Genomic DNA, 25,182 nt, shown 5'->3' with positions numbered 1-25,182 from the left:
GCAGGAGTCCGGTCAGTGACTGAACTGCGGAACCGTAGGGATCGAGAAGAGGGTGGTGACCCTTCGGACCCGAACTGGGGAGCTAACAAGTCAACCGGAGCACCAGGCAGGGTACTCAGACCCCGTTCTAGCCCAGAAGCAACCGGGCTCAGACAAATCTACTGATTGCGGTCTGGACCTCAGGGGTTAATTCCCACCCAAAGTCCCGATAGTTGGCAACAGCCCACCAATTCCGGATAAGAGCCACCGCCAAGGGCCACAGATCCAAAGGGCCAGCGCCTGCGGGCAAAAGGGCTCCTCCGGTACCCAAAAGCCGGGGAGCAGACTACCGTTGCTGAAGCATAGGAGTCACTATAGCAAATTTAAAGGTGCAGGAGAAAGACGACATCACCAACCTCACTGGGGACACACGCAGCCGGCTGCGGGCACCAATCTACGCCGAACTTGGTTTACCATTGACTCTGTGTGGTTTAATCGCGAGTACACCAGTGCCATAAGGCACCGCGCTGCAAGCGAGCCCCTGCGTCCTGCAACCCCCCGCTCCTGCCACCTGGCCCCGGGACCAACAAACCCCCTACCATGGAGGGGTCAACACCTAGCTGCGACCCACCACCGATCCCGGACGAGCCCCGCACCCTCACCACAGCAGTGGTGCCTATCACCTCACCACGACCCGTCGGTGGCGTCACGAACTGTTACCGGTCATTGCGGCTCCAGCCGTGAAACCGGTCCACCCCAAACCAAACAACCAAACCCCCCCACCTTTCCAGAGCGACGTGGCCCCCGGTCCGGAGGCACTCGAGCCACCGACAACCCGAGCCCGGATTCGAGCGGCTCGGCGGAGAGCAACCGAGCCCCCAGGGCAGTACAGATCCATAGCTTCAACCTACATGAGGCGGTCACATGTTCATTCCAGTGCCATTTTCTACTGCTTTTCACAGCGTAGAGCGCTCTGGTGATTTTCTAGTGCTTGTACACTTCATATCAGTCTTTTCTGTCATTATAATGGCAGAAAGACACATAATGTCCCACTCTCCTGCATTTTGTAATTTTGCACTCTTTGGTGCCTTTCATGTGGCACTAAGGGGTGCTTAGCCTTGTATTTAGCCAAAAAAATAAAAAAAATGATGTGGGGCTCCCCCTATTTTTGTAGCCAGCTAGGGTAAAGCAGACGGCTGCAGCCTGCAAACCACAGCTGGCAGCTTCACCATGGCTGGTAATCACCAGCCAAGGTAAAGCAGACAGCTGTGGTCTGATATTCTCAGACTAGGGAGGTCCATGGTTATTGGACTCTCCCCAGCCTAAAAATAGCAGGCCGCAGCCGCCCCAGAAGTGGCACATCCATTAGATGCGCCAATCCTGGTGCTTCGCCCCAGCTCATCCCGTGCCCTGGTGCGGTGGCAAACGGGGTAATATATGGGGTTAATACCAGATGTGTAATGTCACCTGGCATCAAGCCCTGGGGTTAGTGATGTCACGCGTCTATCAGATACCCGACATCACGAACCCAGTCAGTAATAAAAAAAAATAGACGACAAACACATTTTTATTTGCAAAAACACTGCCCAACACATTCCCTCTTTCACCAATTTATTAGAAAGAAAAACAAATCCAGGTCTGCTGTAATCCAAGGGGTTCCCATGACGATCCACACTGTCCCAGTCAATGAAGAGCAGGATGTTCCCCATTGGCTAGGAGAGCAATGCAGTGACTTGAGATAACATCAATAGGTCAGCCCAGGTCACTGCAGGGGATGACTAGCGCTGCTGTCAGCGAGGTACATTAGCTGCGCTGATCTCCTGCACTGCTTACAGCACCTGTCACTGAGTTCAATGACCTTCACAGCCAAGTATCGCGAGCGGCCCGTGACGTCACCGCTAGTCACAGTCTCGGGTCGGAAGAGAGAGAAGGTGATGTGACAAGCGGCGGCCATGGAGGACAGTGACAGCGCTGAGGTCGGGAGGGCGGGACTTCATCACCGCAGGTAAGCCGAGCGGTGCCATGTGTGCCGAGTGCGAGGTGGGCGGAGCCTAGCGGGACCATGTGTGCAGAGTGCCAGGTGGGCGGAGCCTAGCGGAGTAATGTGTGCAGAGTGTCAGGTGGGCGGAGCCTAGCGGAGTAATGTGTGCAGAGTGCCAGGTGGGCGGAGCCTAGTGGAGTAATGTGTGCAGAATGCCAGGTGGGCGGAGCCTAGCGGGACCATGTGTGCAGAGTGCCAGGAGGGCGGAGCCTAGCGGGGCCATGTGTGCAGAGTGCCAGGTGGGCGAAGCCTAGCGGGACCATGTGTGCAGAGTGCGAGGTGGGCGGAGCCTAAGAGGGTAATGTGTGCAGAGTGCCAGGTGGGCGGAGCCTAGTGGGGTAATGTGTGCAGAGTAACAGGTGGGCGGAGCCTAGTGGGGTAATGTCTGCAGAGTGCCAGGTGGGCGGAGCCTAGCTGGGCCATGTGTGCAGAGTGCCAGGTGGGCGGAGCCTAGCAGGGTAATGTGTGCAGAGTGCCAGGTGGGCGGAGCCTAGCGGGATAATGTGTGCAGAGTGCCAGGTGGGCGGAGCCTAGCGGGACCATGTGTGCAGAGTGCCAGGTGGGCGGAGCCTAGTGGGACCATGTGTGCAGAGTTCCAGGTGGGCGGAGCCTAGCGGGACCATGTGTGCAGAGTGCCAGGTGGGCGGAGCCTAGCGGGGTATTGTGTGCAGAGTGCCAGGTGGGCGGAGCCTAGCGGGACCATGTGTGCAGAGTGCCAGGTGGGCGGAGCCTTGTGGGACCATGTGTGCAGAGTGCCACGTGGGCGGAGCCTAGCGGGACCATGTGTGCAGAGTGCCAGGTGGGCGGAGCCTAGTGGGGTATTGTGTGCAGAGTTCCAGGTGGGCGGAGCCTAGCAGGGTAATGTGTGCAGAGTGCCAGGTGGGCGGAGCCTAGCGGGACCATGTGTGCAGAGTGCCAGGTGGGCGGAGCCTAGTGGGACCATGTGTGCAGAGTGCCAGGTGGGCGGAGCCTAGCGGGACCATGTGTGCAGAGTTCCAGGTGGGCGGAGCCTAGCGGGGTAATGTGTGCAGAGTGCCAGGTGGGCAGAGCCTAGCGGGGTAATGTGTGCAGAGTGCCAGGTGGGCGGAGCCTAGCGGGACCATGTGTGCAGGCTCAAGGTGGGCGGAGCCTAGCGGGACCATGTGTGCAGAGTGCCAGGTGGGCGGAGCCTAGTGGGGTAATGTGTGCAGAGTGCCAGGTGGGTGGAGCCTAGCGGGGCCATGTGTGCAGAGTGCCAGGCGGGCGGAGCCTAGCAGGGTAATGTGTGCGTGCGGTGGAGTGTTAAGTGGGTGGAGCCTAGCGGGGCCATGTGGCGCTGAGGACGTCAGTGTTGTGGACTGCATGGCAGGGGACAGGTGATTGTGAGTGTGTGTGTGTGAGTGTGTGTGTGTGTACATGCCGCGTGCAGGAGGGGGTGGAGCGAGCTGAGCGGGGAAGTGTCGGCTCCCTGCACACGTAACTAGTAGTGATGAGCGAGTACTAAAAAGCTCGGGTGCCCGAAGCTCGGGCCGAGCCTCCCAAGATACTCGTGTACTCGGCCCGAGCAACGAGCCCAATGTTATCCTATGGGAGACCCGAGTATTTTTGTGAAATGACCCCCCGGCAGCATGGAGAAACCCTAAAAATGTCACAAAAGTCTCAGAAGAGTGCTCAAATGACATGGCAACAGCATGGGGAAGACCCCTTGAAGCATTTATCACTGAAAAGTCACAGCTGTGAACAATTTTGTCCGCGTTTTACGCCATTTTTACGGACTCACCAGAAAACCTTCCAAAATGACCCCAAAATGATTTTTCATGGCGGAAATGTTAAGGGCACATACCCAATAGTGAGATAGAGCTGGTGTATGTTACTTTTTGAGATTAATACATGAAAGATTTTACGTGAAAACATTGTGTGGCACTCCGATGTCCCTGAGAAGAGACGTACATGAAGGCCTCTTGAGTCTAATGTGCCCATTTTGAGGAAGTGAGTCTTTGTAGTATTTTCCTTTGCCAGGGCAGTCCAAAATTGTGAGGTTCACCAATGCCCCTGCATACAGACGTGCATGAGGGCCTGTAAACCTGAAGTGCCCATTGTAAGGAAGTGGGTCTATTGTAGTATAGCCCTTAGGCAGGGCAGCCAAAAATTGGGAGGCTCCACATTGTCCCTGGATAGAGACGTGCATGATGGCCTGTAAACCTGAAGTGCCCATTGTAAGGAAGTGGGTCTATTGTAGTATAGCCCTTAGGCAGGGCAGCCAAAAATTGGGAGGCTCCACGTTGTCCCTGGATAGAGACGTGCATGAGGGCCTGTAAACCTGAAGTGCCCATTGGAAGGAAGTGGGTCTATTGTAGTATAGCCCTTAGGCAGGGCAGCCAAAAATTGGGAGGCTCCACGTTGTCCCTGGGTAGAGACGTGCATGAGGGCCTCAAAACATTAAGTGTCCATTGTCAGGAAGTGGGTGTATTATAGTATAGCCCTTAGGCAGGGCAGCCAAAAATTGGGAGGCTCCACGTTGTCCCTGGGTAGAGACGTGCATGAGGGCCTCAAAACATTAAGTGTCCATTGTCAGGAAGTGGGTGTATTATAGTATAGCCCTTAGGCAGGGCAGCCAAAAATTGGGAGGCTCCACATTGTCCCTGGATAGAGACGTGCATGATGGCCTGTAAACCTGAAGTGCCCATTGTAAGGAAGTGGGTCTATTGTAGTATAGCCCTTAGGCAGGGCAGCCAAAAATTGGGAGGCTCCACGTTGTCCCTGGATAGAGACGTGCATGAGGGCCTGTAAACCTGAAGTGCCCATTGGAAGGAAGTGGGTCTATTGTAGTATAGCCCTTAGGCAGGGCAGCCAAAAATTGGGAGGCTCCACGTTGTCCCTGGGTAGAGACGTGCATGAGGGCCTCAAAACATTAAGTGTCCATTGTCAGGAAGTGGGTGTATTATAGTATAGCCCTTAGGCAGGGCAGCCAAAAATTGGGAGGCTCCACGTTGTCCCTGGGTAGAGACGTGCATGAGGGCCTCAAAACATTAAGTGTCCATTGTCAGGAAGTGGGTGTATTATAGTATAGCCCTTAGGCAGGGCAGCCAAAAATTGGGAGGCTCCACGTTGTCCCTGGGTAGAGACGTGCATGAGGGCCTCAAAACATTAAGTGTCCATTGTCAGGAAGTGGGTGTATTATAGTATAGCCCTTAGGCAGGGCAGCCAAAAATTGGGAGGCTCCACGTTGTCCCTGGGTAGAGACGTGCATGAGGGCCTCAAAACATTAAGTGTCCATTGTCAGGAAGTGGGTGTATTATAGTATAGCCCTTAGGCAGGGCAGCCAAAAATTGGGAGGCTCCACGTTGTCCCTGGGTAGAGACGTGCATGAGGGCCTCAAAACATTAAGTGTCCATTGTCAGGAAGTGGGTGTATTATAGTATAGCCCTTAGGCAGGGCAGCCAAAAATTGGGAGGCTCCACGTTGTCCCTGGGTAGAGACGTGCATGAGGGCCTCAAAACATTGTTCCCATTGCAAAGGAGCGGGTCTCCTGTCGTTGTAATGTCCATTCTGCAAAGAATGGGCGAAAAAATTTACCACTGGGGGTATACCTGAAACAAAGGCCTAAGTATTGCAATTTGTAACGGTCATCATCATAGTGGCGCATGAGGAGAAGGAGGAGCAGTCCAGCGATTATCCAAAGTCCAGAAGTGTGTACCCATGGGTGAGTGGAGGTACATGGCAAACTTTAAATTCCGCTCTCATTTGCTGGTGGTGTGGTGAAGTCTGGCCCAATCCAACCCTTGTTCATCTTGATCAGAGTCAGCCTGTCAGCATTTTCAGTTGACAGGCGGGTGCGTTTATCTGTAATGATTCCACCTGCGGCACTAAAAACACGCTCTGACAAAACGCTAGCAGCAGGGCAGGCCAGGACTTCCAAGGCGTAGAGAGCCAATTCATGCCACGTGTCCAGCTTGGATACCCAATAATTGTAAGGCACAGAGGAATGTCGGAGTACAGTTGTTCGATCTGCAAGGTACTCCTTCAGCATCTGGGCAAACTTAAGATTTCTTGTGGCACTACCCCGCACCTCAGGGGCTGTGGTACGTGAGGGGCTGAGAAAACTGTCCCACATCTTAAAGACTGTTCCCCTACCTCTGGCGGATTGGACTTGTGCCTCTCTCGGCTGTACGCCTCGGTTGTCCACTGATTCATGACCTATGCCGCTAGCGTTTTGTGAGGGGAATGCTTTGCCTACTTCCGTGACTATGGCCTTCCGGAACTGCTGCATTTTGGTTGACCTCTCCTCCACGGGAATAAGAGACAAAAAGTTCTCCTTGTAGCGTGGGTCTAACAGTGTTACCAACCAGTAATGATTGTCGGCCAAGATGTTCTTAACGCAAGGGTCACGAGACAGGCAGCTTACCATAAAGTCAGCCATGTGCGCCAGACTCTTAACAGCCAGGACTTCAGTAGCCTGACCAACAAGATGACTGAACATGCTGTCCTCCTCCTCCTCATCTACCCTGTCCTCTGGCCAGCCACACTGAACCGAGGATATGACTGGTGTGCATGTCATATCCTCAATTTGGCCGGAGAGTTGCTCCATGTCTTCATCCTCCTCCTCGTCATAGTCCTCCACTGCACGTTGTGATGAGACGAGGCTGGGCTGTGTGTTATCATCACCCACACCCACTACTGTTTCTTGCTGCAACTCATCGCGCTCCGCCTGCAATGCATCATGTTTGTTTTTCAGCAGAGACCGTTTTAGAAGGCAGAGTAGCGGTATGGTGACGCTAATAATGGCGTCATCACCACTCACCATCTTGGTGGAGTCCTCAAAGTTTTGGAGGATGGTACATAGGTCTGACATCCATCTCCACTCCTCAGGTGTTATGTGTGGAGTTTGACCCATTTCCCGACGGCTTAGGTGATGCAGGTACTCAACAACTGCCCTCTTCTGCTCACATATCCTGACCAACATGTGCAGAGTTGAATTCCAACGCGTGGGGACATCACACACCAGTCTGTGAGCCGGAAGATGCAAACTGCGCTGAAAGCCGGCAAGGCCGGCTGAAGCAGTAGGTGACTTTCGAAAATGTGCAGACAGGCGGCGAACTTTTACCAGCAGATCAGACAGCTCTGGGTATGACTTTAGAAATCGCTGAACCACGAGGTTGAGCACATGGGCCACGCATGGAACATGTGTCAGCTGGCCTCGCCTCAAAGCCGCCACCAGGTTCCGGCCATTGTCACACACGACCTTTCCTGGCTTTAGGTTCAGAGGTGTGAGCCAGTGATCTGCCTGCTGTTTCAGAGCTGTCCACAGCTCTTCTGCATTGTGGGGTTTGTCACCTATGCAGATTAGCTTCAGCACAGCCTGTTGCCGCTTCGCCGAGACAGTGCTGCAGTGCTTCCAGCTTGTGACTGGTGTGGAGGGTACAGTGGATGAGGATGCGCAGGAGGAGGAGGAGGCTGAAGAGCATGACATTCCGGAGCTGTAGAGTGTGGGTGAAACACTGACTGAGGTAGGGCCTGCAAACCTTGGTGTGGGAAGGACGTGTTCCGTCCCTCGCTCAGACTGGGTCCCAGCTTCCACAATATTAACCCAGTGTGCCGTCAACGAGATGTAGCGGCCTTGCCCACAAGCACTTGTCCACGTGTCTGTGGTTAGGTGGACCTTGGGTGAAACAGCGTTGTTCAGGGCACGTGTGATGTTTTGTGACACGTGGTTATGCAACGCGGGGACGGCACACCGGGAGAAATAGTGGCGGCTGGGGACCGAGTAACGTGGGACAGCTGCCGCCATCAGGTCACGGAATGCTTCTGTCTCCACCAGCCTAAAAGGCAACATTTCCAGCGCAAGCAGTCGCGAAATGTTAGCATTTAGAACTGTGGCATGTGGGGTGTTGGCAGTGTATTTGCGCCTGCGTTCAAAGGTTTGCTGAATGGATAACTGAACGCTGCGCTGGGACAAGGACGTGCTTGATGATGGTGTTCTTTCTGCGTAGGCAACTGCAGGTGCAGGAGTGGAGGAGGCTTGTTCGCAGGCAGCATGGACAGGGGATTGGCTCGCATGCACAACCAGCGAAGACGTAGCAGTGACATCAGCAAGCACTGCTCCTCGACTCTGTTGTACTTCCCACAAAGTCGGGTGCTTGGCTGACATGTGCCTGATCATGCTGGTGGTGGTCAGGCTGCTAGTTTTGGTACCCCTGCTGATGCTGGCACGGCAGGTGTTGCAAATGGCCTTTTTTGAATCATCTGGATCCAACTTAAAAAACTGCCAGACTCGGGAAGACCTAACATTTGTACAGGCACCTTGTGTCGTCGTGTTGTTCCGGGGAACGGTTGCCTGACTTCTGCCTGGGGCCACCACCCTGCTTCTTACTGCCTGTTGTGATGCTACGCCTCCCTCCCCCTGTGCACTGCTGTCCTCGCTCTGCATATCCTCCTGCCAGGTTGGGTCAGTTACTGGATCATCCACCACGTCGTCTTCCTCTTCCGCACCCTGCTCCTCCTCCTGACTTCCTGACAATTGTGTCTCATCATCGTCCACCACTTGTTGAGACACGTTGCCAACTTCGTGAGAACGTGGCTGCTCAAATATTTGGCCATCTGTACAGACGATCTCCTCATGACCCACTTCAATATGAGCTGGCGAGAGGCCAGAATGTGTGAATGGAAACGTGAACAGCTCTTCCGAGTGTCCAAGTGTGGGATCATTAATGTCCGAGGAGGACGTGTACTCAGCCTGGTGGTAGGAAGGAGGATCAGGTTCAGAAATGTGCGGTGCAGTATCACGGCTACTGACACTTGACCGTGTGGAAGACAGAGTGTTTGTGGTGGTGCCAATCTGACTGGAAGCATTATCTGCTATCCAACTAACAACCTGTTGACACTAGTCTTGGTTCAAGAGCGGTGTACTGCTGCGGTCCCCAAGAATTTGGGACAGGACGTGCGAGCGACTAGATGTGGCCCTTTGTTGTGGCGAAATTAGAGCTTGCCCACGACCTCGGCCTCTGCCTGCACCACCATCACGTCCACTTCCTTGTTCCTTGCCAATGCCCTTGCGCATTTTGCAATGCTGTGCACTGCTGACGTGTATATTCACTACTTGTGCGTTATATCAAAGTTTGTGGAAATTGCACACAAGTGCACCTGTACGCTGCCACCAACAGGCACACACGTGCGGTTTTAAAAACCAAGCACGGACGCAATAAGAACCTAACAGGTTTTTTTGGGGAGCGACAATTACAGACAAGTCAGACAGTATCTGGACTGTTTTACACTGTGTACACCAGCCCCAGATATGATGAAGGCTGGTATACGGTCACCACTACCCTGCCTGCCTGCCTGCCTGTATACTGGTACAATAGTCCTGACAAGGACTCTTCTGGTCACTAGCCTGTATTCAGACCTGGCTATACCCTGCCTGTATATAGCAACAATAGTCCTGAGAAGGACTCTGCTACTGTACTCCGACCTGGCTATACCCTGCCTGCCTGTATACAACTAGAATAGTCCTGAGAAGGACTTTTGGTCACACTGTTTGCAGCCCTGCAACTGAAAAAGCTATAAAGGGCCGCAAAGCTTTCCCTGAATCAGCGACACTCTCCCTGCACTGACTGTCTGGATAGCTGTGAGCAGAGCACAGCGCGCCGGCCGGTATAAAGGCTCGGTCACGCTGTGCAGGCCGGCCAATCACTGCAATTCCACAACTAACAGGGCTGTGGCATTGCAGTGGTCTGCCAGCCAATCCCTGCATGAGGGCTGGCTCTCAAAAGAGCGCCAACATGCAGAAATGAAGACCACGAGTACAGCACGAGTATCGCGAGATTACTCGGTCCCCGCCGAGCAGCCCGAGTACAGCGATACTCGTGCGAGTACCGAGTAGTTACAAGCATGCTCGCTCATCACTAGTAACTAGGATAAATATCGGGTTACTAACCAAAGCGCTTTGCTTGGATACCCGATGTTTATCTTGGTTACCAGCTTACCGCAGGCTGCCAGCGATGGCTCCCTGCACACTGTAGCTGTAAAAAGCAACGCTTTTGCTGATAGAACCGTTCTCGAACGTAACTCGAACTGTCGAGCTTTTAGCAAAACGCTCGAGTTCTAGTTCGATCTAGAACACCCCCCAAAATCACTCGAACCGCGAACTAGAGAACCGTGAACCGCGAACCACGCTCAACTCTAGAAGCACCTCTCAAATATGAAAGACCTGGAGCAGATTGCAAAAGAGGAATGGTCCAAAAATCTAGTTGAGAGGTGTAAGAAGCTTGTTGATGGTTATAGGAAGCGATTGATTGCAGATATTTATTCCAAAGGATATGTAACCAAATATCAAGTTGAGGGTGCCAACAATTTTGTTTGGCCCATTTTTGGGGATTTTGTGTGAAATTATGTCCAATTTGATTTTTGATTTTTTTCATTTTTTTTGTGTTGCTCCAATACACACAAATGGAAATATGTGTATAACAAAAATATGTGTAATTGCAATAATTTTCTGGGAAAAATACATAATTTTTTGTAAAAAAAAATTGTTTAAAAGAACTCAAGTCCTCAGTGGTTGATACCTTTTAATGGCTAACTGAAAAGATGGTAATAATTGCAAGCTTTCGAGACTACTCAGGTCTCTTCATCAGGCATGGTATAACACAAAATCTGAAGAGTCACATATTTATACACAACAGGACATAGAATGGGGCAGTAAAAAAAAACAAAAAAAAAAAAAAACAACCAAGTTATATAAAACAGAACTATCACTATGGCAGGGGGGCAAACTGTTGTGGCCATAAATATTGCTGCAGTTCAGTGTGAAAGTTTTATTGTCCTTTGATAAGGGTCTGGTCCGGGCTGTGACATGCACGGATGGTCAGAGGAGCACATCTTTTAACTGATGTAAAAAGACATGAATCCATGAGACACATTCATTCCTGCTCTGAATGTGTCAAAGGTCATCATAAGTTTGTACTCCCAAAGTCTCCTATCTCTCTGGGACTTGAAATTTCCTTTTAATACCAGCAATTTCATGTCCATGATGCTGTGGTCTGGGTTACAAAAATGTTTGGCCACAGGTAGATCCATCGTTTTTTCTCTAATTGTGTGGCGGTGAGAATTCATCCTTGTCCTGAGCTGTTGTCCTGTCTCCCCTACATACAGACCCCCAGTTAGACATTTGGTACATATAATTAAGTACACCACATTGGTTGTGGTGCAGCTGAAGGTACCTGGGATCTTGTAGTCCTGATGTGATCTGGGAATCTTTATCTTGTCCGTTGTCAATATTAATGGACAGGTCTTACATTTTTTCTGGTTGCAGGGAAATGTTCCTGTTGGTGTTGGAGAGGACAGGGAGCTTCTGACAATGATGCTTCTTAGATTTGGGGGCGGTCTAAAACACAGAAGTGGGGGGTCTGGAAAAATTGGAGTACAAACTTATGATGACCTTTGACACATTCAGAGCAGGAATGAATGTGTCTCATGGATTCATGTCTTTTTACATCAGTTAAAAGATGTGCTCCTCTGACCATCCGAGCGTGTCACAGCCCGGACCAGACCCTTATCAAAGGACAATAAAACTTTCACACTGAACTGCAGCAAAATTTATGGCCACAACAGTTTGCCCCCCTGCCATAGTGATAGTTCTGTTTTATATAACTTGGTTGTTGTTTTTTTTTTTTTGTTTTTTTTTACTGCCCCATTCTATGTCCTGTTGTGTATAAATATGTGACTCTTCAGATTTTGTGTTATACCGTGCCTGATGAAGAGACCTGAGTAGTCTCGAAATCTTGCAATTATTACCATCTTTTCAGTTAGCCATTAAAAGGTATCAACCACTGAGGACTTGAGTTCTTTTAAACAATTTTTTTTTATCTCTACTGGCTAACACGGTACAAAGATATAATTTTTTGTAACAATTTCAATGTGCCAACACTTTCAGCTATTAACAACACAACACAAACATTTCAAATCACAGGTAAATTCCAAATGATGACCTCCCCAGATATATTGCACCCCACTCTTGTATATTACCCAATATAATGCAATACACAATAAATAATTGATTAGTTTTTAACAATAAATCAATGCAGTTCCCTCCTTATAGTATTAAACACCACCCATATATCAAATATAAGAACAGTTGTATACCTCAATACCAAGTATAATACCATATCACAGCATCAATACATATCACATAGTATCTAAATGTACATAGCATCAATAGCATAAATACAGTGCCTTGCGAAAGTAATCGGCTCATTTGAATTTTTCAACCTCCTCCGACATTTCAGGCTTCAAACATAAAGATAAAAAATTAAAATTTATGATGACGAATCAACAACAAGTGGGACACAATTGTGAAGTTGAACAAAATGTATTGCTTATTTTAAACTTTTCTAAAAAATAAATAACTGAAAATGGGTCGTGCAATATTATCCGGCCCCTTTAAGTTAATCCTTTGTAGTGCCACCTTTTGCTGTGATTACAGCTGCAAGTCGCTTGGGGTATGTGTCTATCAGTTTTGCACATCGAGAGACTGAAATTATTGCCCATTCTTCCTTTGCAAATAGCTTGAGCTGAGTGAGGTTGGATGGAGAGCATTTGAACAGCAGTTTTCAGCTCTTTCCACAGATTCTCAATTGGATTCAGGTCTGGACTTTGACTTGGCCATTCTAACACCTGGATACATTTATTTGTGAACCATTCCATTGTAGATTTTGCTTTATGCTTGGAACCCGTCCCAGCCTCAGGTCTTTTGCAGACTCCAACAGATTTTCTTCAAGAATGGTCCTGTATTTGGCTCCATCCATCTTCCCATCAATTTTAACCATCTTCCCTGTCCCTGCTTAAGAAAAGCAGGCCCAAACCATGATGCTGCCACCACCATGTTTGACAGTGAGGATGGTGTGTTCAGGGTGATGAGCTGTGTTGCTTTTACGCCAAACATATTGTTTGGCATTGTGCCCATAATGTTCGATTTTGGTTCCATCTGACCAGAGCACCTTCCTCCACATGTTTGGTATGTCTCCCAGGTGGCTTGTGGCAAACTTTAAACAACACTTTTTATGGATATCTTTGAGAAATGGCTTTCTTCTTGCCACTCTTCCATAAAGGCAGAGTTGTGCAGTGTACGACTGATTGTTGTCCTATGGACAGACTCTTCCACCTCAGCTGTAGATATCTTCAGTTCATCCAGAGTGATCATGGGCCTCTTGGCTGCATCTCTGATAAGCCTTCTCCTTGTTTGAGATGAAAGTTTGGATGGACGGCCGGGTCTTGGTAGATTTGCAGTGGTATGATACTCCTCCCATTTCAATATGATCGCTTGCACAGTACTTCTTGGGATGTTTAAAGTTGTGGAAATCTTTTTGTAACCAAATCCGGCTTTAAACTTCTCCACAACAGTATCACGAACCTGCCTGTTGTGTTCCTTGGTCTTCATGATGCTATCTATCCTCAATGAACTTCCGGAGTGAGTTTGCTGCACTGAAAGTAAAGGGGCCGAATAATATTGCACGATCCACTTTTCAGTTTATTCTTTTTTACAAAAGTTTAAAATAAGCAATAAATGTCGTTCAACTTCACAATTGTGTCCCACTTGTTGTTGATTCTTCACAATAACATTAACATTTTTATCTTTATGTTTGAAGCCTGAAATGTGGGAAAAGGTTGAAAAATTCAAGGGAGCCGAGTACTTTCGCAAGGCACTGTATAAGATATAGAATGCTTGTCAAATTGACTTCTTGTTCCAACTTCTCAATTATTTGTGTATTGTATTAAATTGAGTAATTTACAAGAGTGGGGTACAATATTTCTGGGGAGGTCGTCATTTGGAATTTACCTGTGATTTTAAATGATTTTAGGGTGTGTTTTTAGTGTCTTTTGGTCTCAATAAAATAAATATATTTATATTCAGCATTTTTAATTTCCTGGTTTGTGCATCCATTATGTATGAGCTTTTCCTTCTTCCTGATCATAGTTGTGGTCATACAGGATGCTGCACCCAACTCTATTGATTGAGGCATACTTTCCGGCTGTGCACCCTACGTTTTGTATTTAACACTTTCAGTTATGATGGAATATTTGTAGATGTACACACACACTGTACCGTATATGCGTGAAAAATCTAAATCCACATATAAACACATATAAGCGTGTGTACACATACAGTATAGTTCTACCACTTTATTAGAGAAAATTAGAATGATAAATGAGAATATTTACTTGTATGTACAGTACAGACCAAAAGTTTGGACACACCTTCTCATTCAAAGAGTTTTCTTTATTTTCATGACTCTGAAAATTGTAGATTCACATTGAATGCATCAAAACTATGAATTAACACGTGGAATGAAATACTTAACAAAAAAGTAAAAAAGTGTGTAACAACTGAAAATATGTCTTATATTCTAGGTTCTTCAAAGTAGCTACCTTTTGCTTTGATTACTGCTTTGCACTCTCTTGGCATTCTCTTGATGAGCTTCAAGAGGTAGTCACCGGAAATGGTTTTCACTTCACAGGTGTGCCCTGTCAGGTTTAATAAGTGGGATTTCTTGCCTTATAAATGGGGGTTGGGACCATCAGTTGTGTTGTGCAGAAGTCTGGTGGTTTCACAGCTGATAGTGCTACTGAATAGACTGTTAGAATTTGTATTATGGCAAGAAAAAAGCAGCTAAGTAAAGAAAAACAAGTGGCCATCATTACTTTAAGAAATGAAGGTCAGTCAGTCCGAAAAATTGGGAAAACTTTGAAAGTGTCCCCAAGTGCAGTGGCAAAAACCATCAAACGCTACAAAGAAACTGGCTCACATGAGAACCGTCCCAGAAAAGGAAGACCAAGAGTCACCTCTGCTGCGGAGGATCAGTTTATCCAAGTCACCAGCCTCAGAAATCGCAGGTTAACAGTAGTTCAGATTAGAGACCAGGTCAATGCCACACAGAGTTCTAGTAGCAGACCCATCTCTAGAACAACTGTTAAGAGGAGACTTTGTGCAGCAGGCCTTCATGGTAAAATAGCGGCTAGGAAACCACTGCTAAGGACAGGCAACAAGCAAAGGAGACTTGTTTGGGCTAAAGAACACAAGGAATTGACATTAGACCAGTGGAAATCTGTGCTTTGGTCTGATGAGTACAAATTTGAGATCTTTGGATCCAACCACTGAGTCTTTGTGCGACGCAGAAAAGGTGAACGGATGGACTCTACATGCCTGGTTCCCACCGTGAAGCATGGAGAAGGAGGTGTGATGGTGTGGGGGTGCTTTGCTGGTGACACTGTTGGGGATTTATTCAAAATTGAAGGCATAGTGAACCAGCATGGCTACCACAGCATCTTGCAGCGGCATGCTGTTCCATCCAGTTTGCGTTTAGTTGGACCATCATTTATTTTTCAACAGGACAATGACCCCAAACATACCTCCAGGCTGTGTAAGGGCTATTTGACTAAGAAGGAAAGTGATGGGTGCTACGCCAGATGACCTGGCCTCCACAGTCACCAGACCTGAACCCAATCGAGATGGTTTGGGGTGAACTGGACCGCAGAGTATAGGCAAAAGGGCCAACAAGTGCTAAGCATCTGTGGGAACTCCTTCAAGACTGTTGGAAGACCATTTCTGGTGACTATTTCTTGAAGCTCATCAAGAGAATGCCAAGAGTGTGCAAAGCAGTAATCAAAGCAAAAGGTGGCTACTTTGAAGAACCTAGAATATAAGACATATTTTCAGTTGTTTCACACTTTTTTAAGTATTTCATTCCACATGTTTTAATTCATAGTTTTGATGCCTTCAATGTGAATCTACAATTTTCAGAGTCATGAAAATAAAGAAAACTCTTTGAATGAGAAGGTGTGTCCAAACTTTTGGTCTGTACTGTAATTATTAAATCATCAATATAATACATTTCTCCTGTGCTATAGTGGATGGAAGTTGGTCAGAGTGGAGTCCTTGGGAAGAGTGCTCAAAAACATGTGGAAGTGGTACAAAAACAAGAACAAGGACCTGTCATGTTCCACCGGGCCAAGAAGGGGGGAAGTTATGTTTGGGAAAAGCTGTTGAGACTGTAGTATGCTACAGTCAGTCTTGCCCAGGTATGTACTTTTAGAATAAGATGGTATTCAGACAAATCTTTTTAACCTTTTCTATAGTCTGAAAATGGGAAACTTAAATGGTAGAGATTCTACAGTGCTAGTGATTGTAGACAGTTTGTAAACTTTAGAAGGAAACTATTTTCAACAAATTTTGCATAAACCAATATTACATGGGAATATAAAAATCTTTGCAGTATATCTTATCAGATAATTTAGCTTTTTCCTCCACCTATGAGCCATTTCTTCCCTTCCCTTCTTCCTCTTGAACTCTCCATCCATTTTTGAAAACAAGTCAAATTCCTCTTCCTTAAATATTATACCTGACCCCAGTGCTGGATTTTTATCTACAAAGGTCAGAATTGGGATGCAATTTCTCTGCTGCTGCTTCCGCCTCTGTGCTAACAGAGGAATGAATAGCAGGAATCCCTCTGTGTGTGCTGTGCTGTGCATCAGAGACATCATAGCAGCTGGTCTCCTCCCAGCAGCTCAGGGTCAATTGTAAATTAAGAGAGAGTGCCTACAGAGGGGAAAACTGGTGAAAATGCCAGATACAAAACACATAATAGACTAAGAAAGCGTTAATTCTCATACACACACATGCTTTTTCTGCTTATTCAGCTTATTCTGAAAGTTACTTGAAAATACAGTCAGTTACAGTCAGGACCAGGATGGGCTCATTACTACAGGATGGAGACGGAGATGGGCACATTACTACAAGATGGAGACAAGGATGAAGCACATTACTACAACATGGGGACAAAGATGGACATATTACTACAGGATGAGGATCAGAATGGGCACATTACTACAGGATGAGGACCAGGATGGGGACATTACTACATAATGGGGACAAGGATGGGGCACATTTCTACAAAGGGACAAGGATGGACACATTACTACAAAATGGGGGCATTACTACACAAAATAAAGCACAATTCTTCTTTTACCAGCAAACTTTGTTTGTGTGTATATTTTTATATAATATATATATATATATATATATATATATATATATATATATATATATATATATATATATATACACACACAAAAAGCCTGTACATTTGTTATAATAAACAAAAAAAAATGTTAAAAAATTGATCCAAAGGTGTATAGAAAAACAATTGGTTACCAATAAAGATGTCACTTTGTCCTGAAAAGAATGCAGCCACCCAATTTAGTTTGTTTTCTATATGCGGCCCTTATACCCAGCCAAGTTTGAGACCTCTGTTCTAGGTCATAAAGGCATTGAATATATTTTGGAAAACCCCTTTATACTCTATATAATACTTGTTAAAAAGATTCTTAGAGAGATAATCAGTTGGTTGATACAATATAAAAATTCCACCCAACTTGAAGTTCACCCAGTCCAGATCATTATTGAATGAAATAACATTTTTACCAATGTCTGACTCCAGTATTATTTAATCTTTACTATGGCTCTTGCTCTTTTTAGCTAATGTTACGTATGAATATCACATATCAATTTCTTTACATTTTCTAGTGGATGGTACATGGAGTTCTTGGCAAGCCTGGGGAACGTGTAGTAAGACTTGTGGAAAAGGAACTCAGAGACGTGTCAGAGTGTGTAATAATCCTCCGCCATCATTTGATGGATCGCCTTGTGAAGGTCAAGATATGCAGACTCAGATATGCTCTGACAGACATTGTGCAGGTACAGTCTCTAATGTTTGTTAATCCCTTCCGTTTGCCTGCTGCTAAAATACAGATGGTGGTGCAGCAGCAATGTCTGTTGACATGAATGCAATACCACTCTTGGAATATAGTATGTTCAGGCTCGGTCCATGGCTGTTAGGCCTCCTTCACATGTCCGTGTCTCCGGTAAGTGTTTGGTCAATTTCCTCACATGCCGAAGATACGGGCACACGTAGACCCATTAAAATCAATGGATCTGCGCTCATGTCCATGTTTTGCAATGGACCGTGTGTCCGTGTGGAGCATACGTGTGCCCATGTGCTCCACACGTAGACATGTCCGTTTTTGTCCGGCATCACTGGTGTCACATGGACCGCACACAGACCACACGGATGTGATCCATGTCACATGCACCGGAGAAAACACATGTTTCGCCCGGGGACCAGGGGTACTCAGATCCGGGCCACAGAGTCACTTCTGTGGGTATCACGATGGCGTGACCCGGTCTGTGATCCCAGGCTCCACAGTAAAAGGGGTTTTGTTAGGGGAGATTGTCCGTGACGCCACCCACGGTTGTGGTGATGGTGGAACACCACCGCTGCTCTGGAAGGGGATCCCGGGAGCGATGACAGGGAGCAGCGTAGTTGTTATGTCCCCTCCGTGGGTAGGGGGGTTGGTTGTCCCGGGGCCCGATGATGGGTAAGCAGGGGGCGGCAGGGCGCAGTGCTGCAGTGCAGTGCCCGAGGGCACGGGTGTACTCACAATAAAGTCACACGGAGTCACTGGTGAACTAAGAATTGCCGGTGTCCGTGGCCTCCGGTACGGGGGTGTTAGTATCCCACACACGGTGCAGCAGCCCTTGTTGTTCTCTCCCTGCAGCAGGTGCCTTTTTCTCCTCTCTCTTCCTCTTTCTCCTCAGCCGGGAACGGGGAATCTACTCCCCTGTAGTGATCCGGGTACCCAGGTACCGAGGGGCCACCGCCCAGCTCCGGCTACCTGTTCTGGCCCCTTCCTCACTACGGCCTGCCCCGGCCCTTTTGGAGAACGCTTCACTCCCAGCCGGGAGCTAAACTCCAGACCTCTGTCCTGTCTGCTCTCCACACACTCTCTGCTCCAGCCCCTCCCCTCTCCTCTGCTTTTCTCTTACACTGGGGCTGTGGCTTGTCTGGCTGCACCGGTGTGAGATCATATTACCAAGGAGGATTAACTCTTTCTGTGACAACCTGGCTGTGCCAGGGCGTCACACACCCCCTTGGTAAAACACGGCCCGTCCTCGGGCCGTCTAGGCACCGACATTTTATTAAAACTGGAAAAAGGATAAAACGTTTCAAACATTTTCAATCTTCCCACAGCGGGATGCACATTGCTTCAACGTTGCAACAACATATAACACTTTTAATAATAACTGTGTAACGGGTCATTTAGTCACCCACCCAAACAACCTAGCCTTGGTGCTGCCCCTAAAACCCAGGCAGCACCCCTTGACCCCAGTCCAGGAACGGCTCCAGATTGGTCAACGGGACCGGTACTTCGCTGCCGTTGCGGCCGGGCGGACTGCCGGAGCCGTCGTCATCTCCGTCGCGGCCGGGCGGACTGCCGGGGCCGGTGGCAGGGTGGTGACAAAGGTGAGGCCTAGGGACCCCAGGTCTGGGTCCTCCCCAACAGGCGCTGCGGGCTCCGCTACCGGTAACAGGGGTAACGGGTCGGTGCATCGCTGCGGCGGCCTCTCCAGGAACCAAATGTTGGCAGAGTCCTGGCGTCCCTGCCTTTACAGTCCTTGTCACATAAGCTGCGGTTCCTCCTTTCTGCTCCCCCTTGGTACTCGGGAGCAGTCCTTCCAGCAGCTTTTAAAGTTTCTCTTTCGCTTCCGGTCCTCCGGAGCTTCACTTCCGCCCGCGTTCTCGGGGGGGGCGGAGCCTCTTTTTCGCGCCCAACGCTTGGGGAAGAAGGTGCTGGGCGGGAGATTTTCGCGCCCAAAATGGCGGCAAAGATGGCGACTTTAAGATTTTTGCAGCGGATCACCGCTGACAGTCCAGAATAAGGCGCACTTCCTCCAGGTAACTGGATGGGTTCGATCCTGTTCGTGACGCCAAATGTTTCGCCCGGGGACCAGGGGTACTCAGATCCGGGCCACAGAGTCACTTCTGTGGGTATCACGATGGCGTGACCCGGTCTGTGATCCCAGGCTCCACAGTAAAAGGGGTTTTGTTAGGGGAGATTGTCCATGACGCCACCCACGGTTGTGGTGATGGTGGAACACCACCGCTGCTCTGGAAGGGGATCCCGGGAGCGAGGACAGGGAGCAGCGTAGTTGTTATGTCCCCTCCGTGGGTAGGGGGGTTGGTTGTCCCGGGGCCCGATGATGGGTAAGCAGGGGGCGGCAGGGCGCAGTGCTGCAGTGCAGTGCCCGAGGGCACGGGTGTACTCACAATAAAGTCACACGGAGTCACTGGTGAACTAAGAATTGCCGGTGTCCGCGGCCTCCGGTACGGGGGTGTTAGTATCCCACACACGGTGCAGCAGCCCTTGTTGTTCTCTCCCTGCAGCAGGTGCCTTTTTCTCCTCTCTCTTCCTCTTTCTCCTCAGCCGGGAACGGGGAATCTACTCCCCTGTAGTGATCCGGGTACCCAGGTACCGAGGGGCCACCGCCCAGCTCCGGCTACCTGTTCTGGCCCCTTCCTCACTACGGCCTGCCCCGGCCCTTTTGGAGAACGCTTCACTCCCAGCCGGGAGCTAAACTCCAGACCTCTGTCCTGTCTGCTCTCCACACACTCTCTGCTCCAGCCCCTCCCCTCTCCTCTGCTTTTCTCTTACACTGGGGCTGTGGCTTGTCTGGCTGCACCGGTGTGAGATCATATTACCAAGGAGGATTAACTCTTTCTGTGACAACCTGGCTGTGCCAGGGCGTCACACACACGTGCCTGTGAATTAAAAGGAATTTCTATACTCACCTTCTCCAGCACTGCTGTTTCTGCCGCTGCTGTCAGTTGCTTTCGACCCCCGCTCATTATGCTCATTGCATATTCACTCCACTGCGGGCCGGAAGCTGGGCAGGACTCGAGACCGAAGATCAGCACCCCGGACAGCAGCACCAGGGACAGTTGAGTAGAAAGTTCCCGTTCTCCGTTTGTTATCACGGATAGCACACGGAGAACACACATGTGCCATAAACACGGCACACGGAGGGCAATACGCACCTTTGACACGTGCGTGCTTTTCACGGATGGTGTGAAAGAGGCCTTAGAAAGAGTGAGAATAGTGAATAGAAGCACTGGCAAAGCTAAACTTTCTATTTATACTGTTGATCACAAGATCATTGGCCATTTATTCTAGCTAACATCACTTTTTTTATTCTGTTGTATAATTCCATGTCTTTCTAATTAATGTGTTTGTCTAATATTTTGAGATGTAGGGGTTTTATAGGTAGGCATAGAACACTACTTTATTAATGGGGTTGTATTCCCTGGTAGATCACAAAGCAACATAATTGTTTGTCAATTAGAATTTCATAAGAAATAAGCTGTGTCTAGATATTGCAGTTACATACATGACATGGTGTCCTCTACTGTTTTTTGGTTCCTTCTTAGGAGTTAGGACATCACCTAATATATGTTTTTAGAGCTGGTGGTCACAAAAGCTCCTTTACTTGGTACCACTATCTGGATCCTCTTGTAGACAAGTATTGAGTGCTTCTCACTATTATAAGTGACTTCTCATCAGACTGAACAATGTAGTTGGGAATCCTGAGGAAGGATCACAAAGTAATAGAACATTGTAGCAAATATGTAACAGCAATATCTACACATGGGACAATTTTCCCAACTTTTTTTTTTTGCCTTAACATAGACAAAATAATATGTAATATTTAATTGTGGAATAAACCTTTCATCCTCACAAGACACAAGTAAAAAGTCAGTATTATGCAAGCGCAAGACCAGACCTATGTGTATGAAATAAAGGTCATGAAATGTCGAAAGTTACATTTACTATCAAAAAAGAAATTGACAGTAAATCATTCACATTCTGAGCTGTGGATGATAACTCATTCTTATAGTGATGATGCTTATAATAACTGAATGATACTTATATGTTTAGTGGATGGAAAATGGTCAGCCTGGGGAAGTTGGGCATCCTGCAGTTTATCATGCGGTGGTGGACTTCGACAAAGGTTTAGAGAATGTTCAAATCCAGTCCCACAATATGGAGGTCACAAATGTGAAGGGAAGGAGTATGAAAATGACCTTTGTAACAGTGATTTATGTCCAGGTATTCTTCTAATTTCATACTTGTCATTTTCATTTGAACAAATTTATTGTACAAAGATTGACAACAATAACCAAATGGCTTATCCAGGGTACATCATGAGTATGAGAAAAATGGAATTTTACACAAAAAATAGTAATTTTGCTTTCACTAGATTGGTGAATTTTAGAATATATTTTATTATTGGTAATTTTGGAAAGAGAATGCATATGTACATGATAACTGATTATTATTTAAAACAGTTCTGATGTTAAAATTGTTGGTGTTTTTTCTTTAATTTCACATCTTTAAGCTATGTAAAACTAATTGATATTTTGCAGTTTTCATACTGTGTATTGATGTCACACGGAGTTGTGCACAAACTTCACTGACAGTCATGGCAGTGTTAAGCGGGCTTTACACGCTACGATATCGTTAATGAATTATCGTCAGGGTCACGTTGTTTGTGACGCACATCTGGCTTCATTAACGATATCGCAGCGTGTGACACTTATGTGCGACCTTAAGCGATCGCAAAAGCGGACAAAATCATTTGCCTCGGAGAGGTCATCCTAAAACAAAAAATCGTTCTCTTCTAATTAGCGATGTTGTTTCTCGTTCCTGAGACAGCACACATCGCTATGTGTGACACCGCAAGAGTGAGGAACATCTCCTTACCTGCCTCCACCGCCAATGCGGAAGGAAGCAGGTGGGCAGGATGTTTAAGTCCCGCTCATCTCCACCCCTCCGCTTCTATTGGACGGCTGCCGTGTGACGTCGCTGTGACGCCGCACGACCTGCCCCCCTAGAAAGGAGGTGGATCGCCGGCCAGAGGGACGTCACAGGACAGGTAAGTGCGTGTGATGGGGGTAAGTGAGGTTGTGCGCGAGGGGCAGTGATACTCTGCCCAATAGTTTCTCTGGTGTAATCAACACAGGCAGACTTAAGCATTGACCTGCTGTGTGCTGATTCATAGGCAGGCTAACAAGGGTTAATCTCTGCTACTTTGCTTGTGAGGCTCATTTTATCGCATATTGCCAGGAAGCCAATCACATCTACTCACCTCCTATTTATGCTAAATAAAATCTTCTACCCATAACAGCTACACCGTGTGCAGAATTATTAGGCAAATTATTAGACTGCTGCATACCTCTGCAAGACATCTCACAATTTTGGACTTTTCAGAGCCTGTCAAATCTGTCTTCTGACCCATTTTGCCAAAGGAAAGAAAGTTGCCTAATAATTAAGAACACCTTATATAGGGTGTTGATGTCATTACACCACACCCCTCCTCATTACAGAGATGCACATCACCTGATTTACTTAATTGGTAGTTGGCTCTCAAGCCTATATGGCTTGGAGTAGGACAACATGTATAAAAAGTATCATGTGATCAAAATACTCATTTGCCTAATAATTCTGCACACGGTGTATATTTTATTATGTGTTGTTCTTTGAGATTTGGTTTTCCAGATTTTCTTGTGAAAGTTCCTTTTTGCTTGGAATTCTTGTGGAGTTTACCTCTGTTGTCTTGTTGCTTTCTCCCTGCTCTTGATTTCCTCCTAATCCATCATTGTCTTATATTTCTGTGTGTGCGTGCTGAGTGACAGAGTTTTGGTTTCCGCTGTCTGTCTATTTCTGTGGGTTTCATCTCACTCCTGTCCTGACCCTCCCTGGTAGAGGGGAATGGGGTATCAGATCAGGACTGGTCAAGAGCAAGAACAAAAAGGAGACTCGGACCTCTCCAGCATTAGAATTTTCCCTAAGATTAGGGATAGCTTAGGGCCCGCTAGCTTGAGGGTCAGTGTAGGAGCCCCGGTTTTCTGCTATCCCATATTCATCATAACAATTGAGCTTTACAATAAACCAATGCTTACTAATTTGTAAAGGTTACATTTCATCAGTTTTTACAGTATCATCAGACAAGATTACAATGGTTGATAACACTAGATAAACTATTGACAATACATAATCAACATGCTTTTCTCTTCTCACATGCATCCTCCCATAATTTTGAATCTAATAATAATGATTTATATTTTATATATGCACTAAGCTATAGCTTTTTATTGTAGTTCATGGAAACTGGGGATCTTGGAGTTCTTGGGGATTATGTAGTCGAACCTGCAATGGTGGGCAGATGAGAAGATATCGAGCTTGTGATAACCCAGTTCCCTCAAACAGTGGAAGAGGCTGCACTGGTGCTGATACAGAGATACACAAATGTAACACAATTAAATGTCCTGGTAAGTACTGTGCTGCATGGTTTTAATAAGGTTGACATACATTCTTATAGGGTAAGTTACAGTTAATTATTCAAAATACTTGCAGGACAATGAACCACTTTATGCTCCAGGATAGATATGTATGTCATGGAGCAAACCAGAATGTATGTGTAAGGGTCGCATGGCCAAGTTGTTTTGTCTGTCATCATTTAGGACTCGATCCAGTGACCTTGTGTTGGGTGGTTGGTTTCCTCCTCCACTGAGCCATAGCATGGTCGATTCCTATTCTTATGATTATCTTTTTATTTTTGTTTCAATCCTTTTGATTTGCTGTCAGTAGATGTTTTCATTTGTTAATTTTATCTGTCCTATCACCTTTCGGGTGTGGCTATTTATACCTTCCTCATACTGATCTTCTCTGCTGGCTCTCTTACTTTGGGGATCCTGCTTTGAAGTTTCAGCCCCACTGCCCTGGATTTTGCCGTCAGAGACCAGCTTGGTATTTTCTCATTGCTGTCTCACTTATCTAACCTATTCATTTCTCCTGTTTTAGTTAGGTTGTAGGAGGCAATTCTTACTGGCTGTAGCTGCTTCACCTTCATCCGACTAGGCACGTGTTTATGTTTCCACACCATGGCTCCCTAACTATCTTTCTCTAGCATGGGTTAAACTGCTCTGCTTTTTCACTATGATTCCTTAAGAGGTTTGAGGAACAACTCAATGGCCTTTCAAATACTCAAGTCTGAGTTGTGGTTTCCTAGTGTTGTAGCTAGGGTTATTCCAGCTGTTATGGTGCCACCAGGGATTGTGCAGCTAGGATCTTTAGCCTGTAAAGGAACCAATTAGGGCCAGGCGCAGTAGTTAAAAAAGAGGATTTATTTACCATTTTGGAAATCTGTTGTGCATAACATTATCACAATCCTAAACACCAGTGACATGGGTTCCTCTGGGTGTGTAATGTTATTGCTTTCAGATGTTTCCCACTCAGGTTGC

At 47.2% G+C, this 25,182-nt stretch overlaps 1 protein-coding gene across 1 annotated transcript in view; it reads left to right on the top strand.

Moving 5' to 3' along the window:
- Positions 1-25,182, top strand: part of HMCN1 (hemicentin 1) — a 921,797-nt gene that overhangs the window by 662,717 nt on the left and 233,898 nt on the right. The window contains exons 89-92 of the mRNA XM_075322013.1: positions 15,896-16,066; positions 17,571-17,741; positions 21,818-21,988; positions 24,040-24,210. Coding sequence (XP_075178128.1) covers positions 15,896-16,066; positions 17,571-17,741; positions 21,818-21,988; positions 24,040-24,210 — 684 coding nt within the window. The remainder of the gene's footprint in view (positions 1-15,895; positions 16,067-17,570; positions 17,742-21,817; positions 21,989-24,039; positions 24,211-25,182) is intronic.

This window comes from Anomaloglossus baeobatrachus, chromosome 8 (genome assembly GCF_048569485.1).
Source record: "Anomaloglossus baeobatrachus isolate aAnoBae1 chromosome 8, aAnoBae1.hap1, whole genome shotgun sequence".
In the NCBI taxonomy this organism is placed as follows: Eukaryota; Metazoa; Chordata; class Amphibia; order Anura; family Aromobatidae; genus Anomaloglossus; species Anomaloglossus baeobatrachus.
The sequence above is the reverse complement of the archived record's forward strand: the minus strand, read 5'-3'. Positions and strand labels throughout refer to the sequence as shown.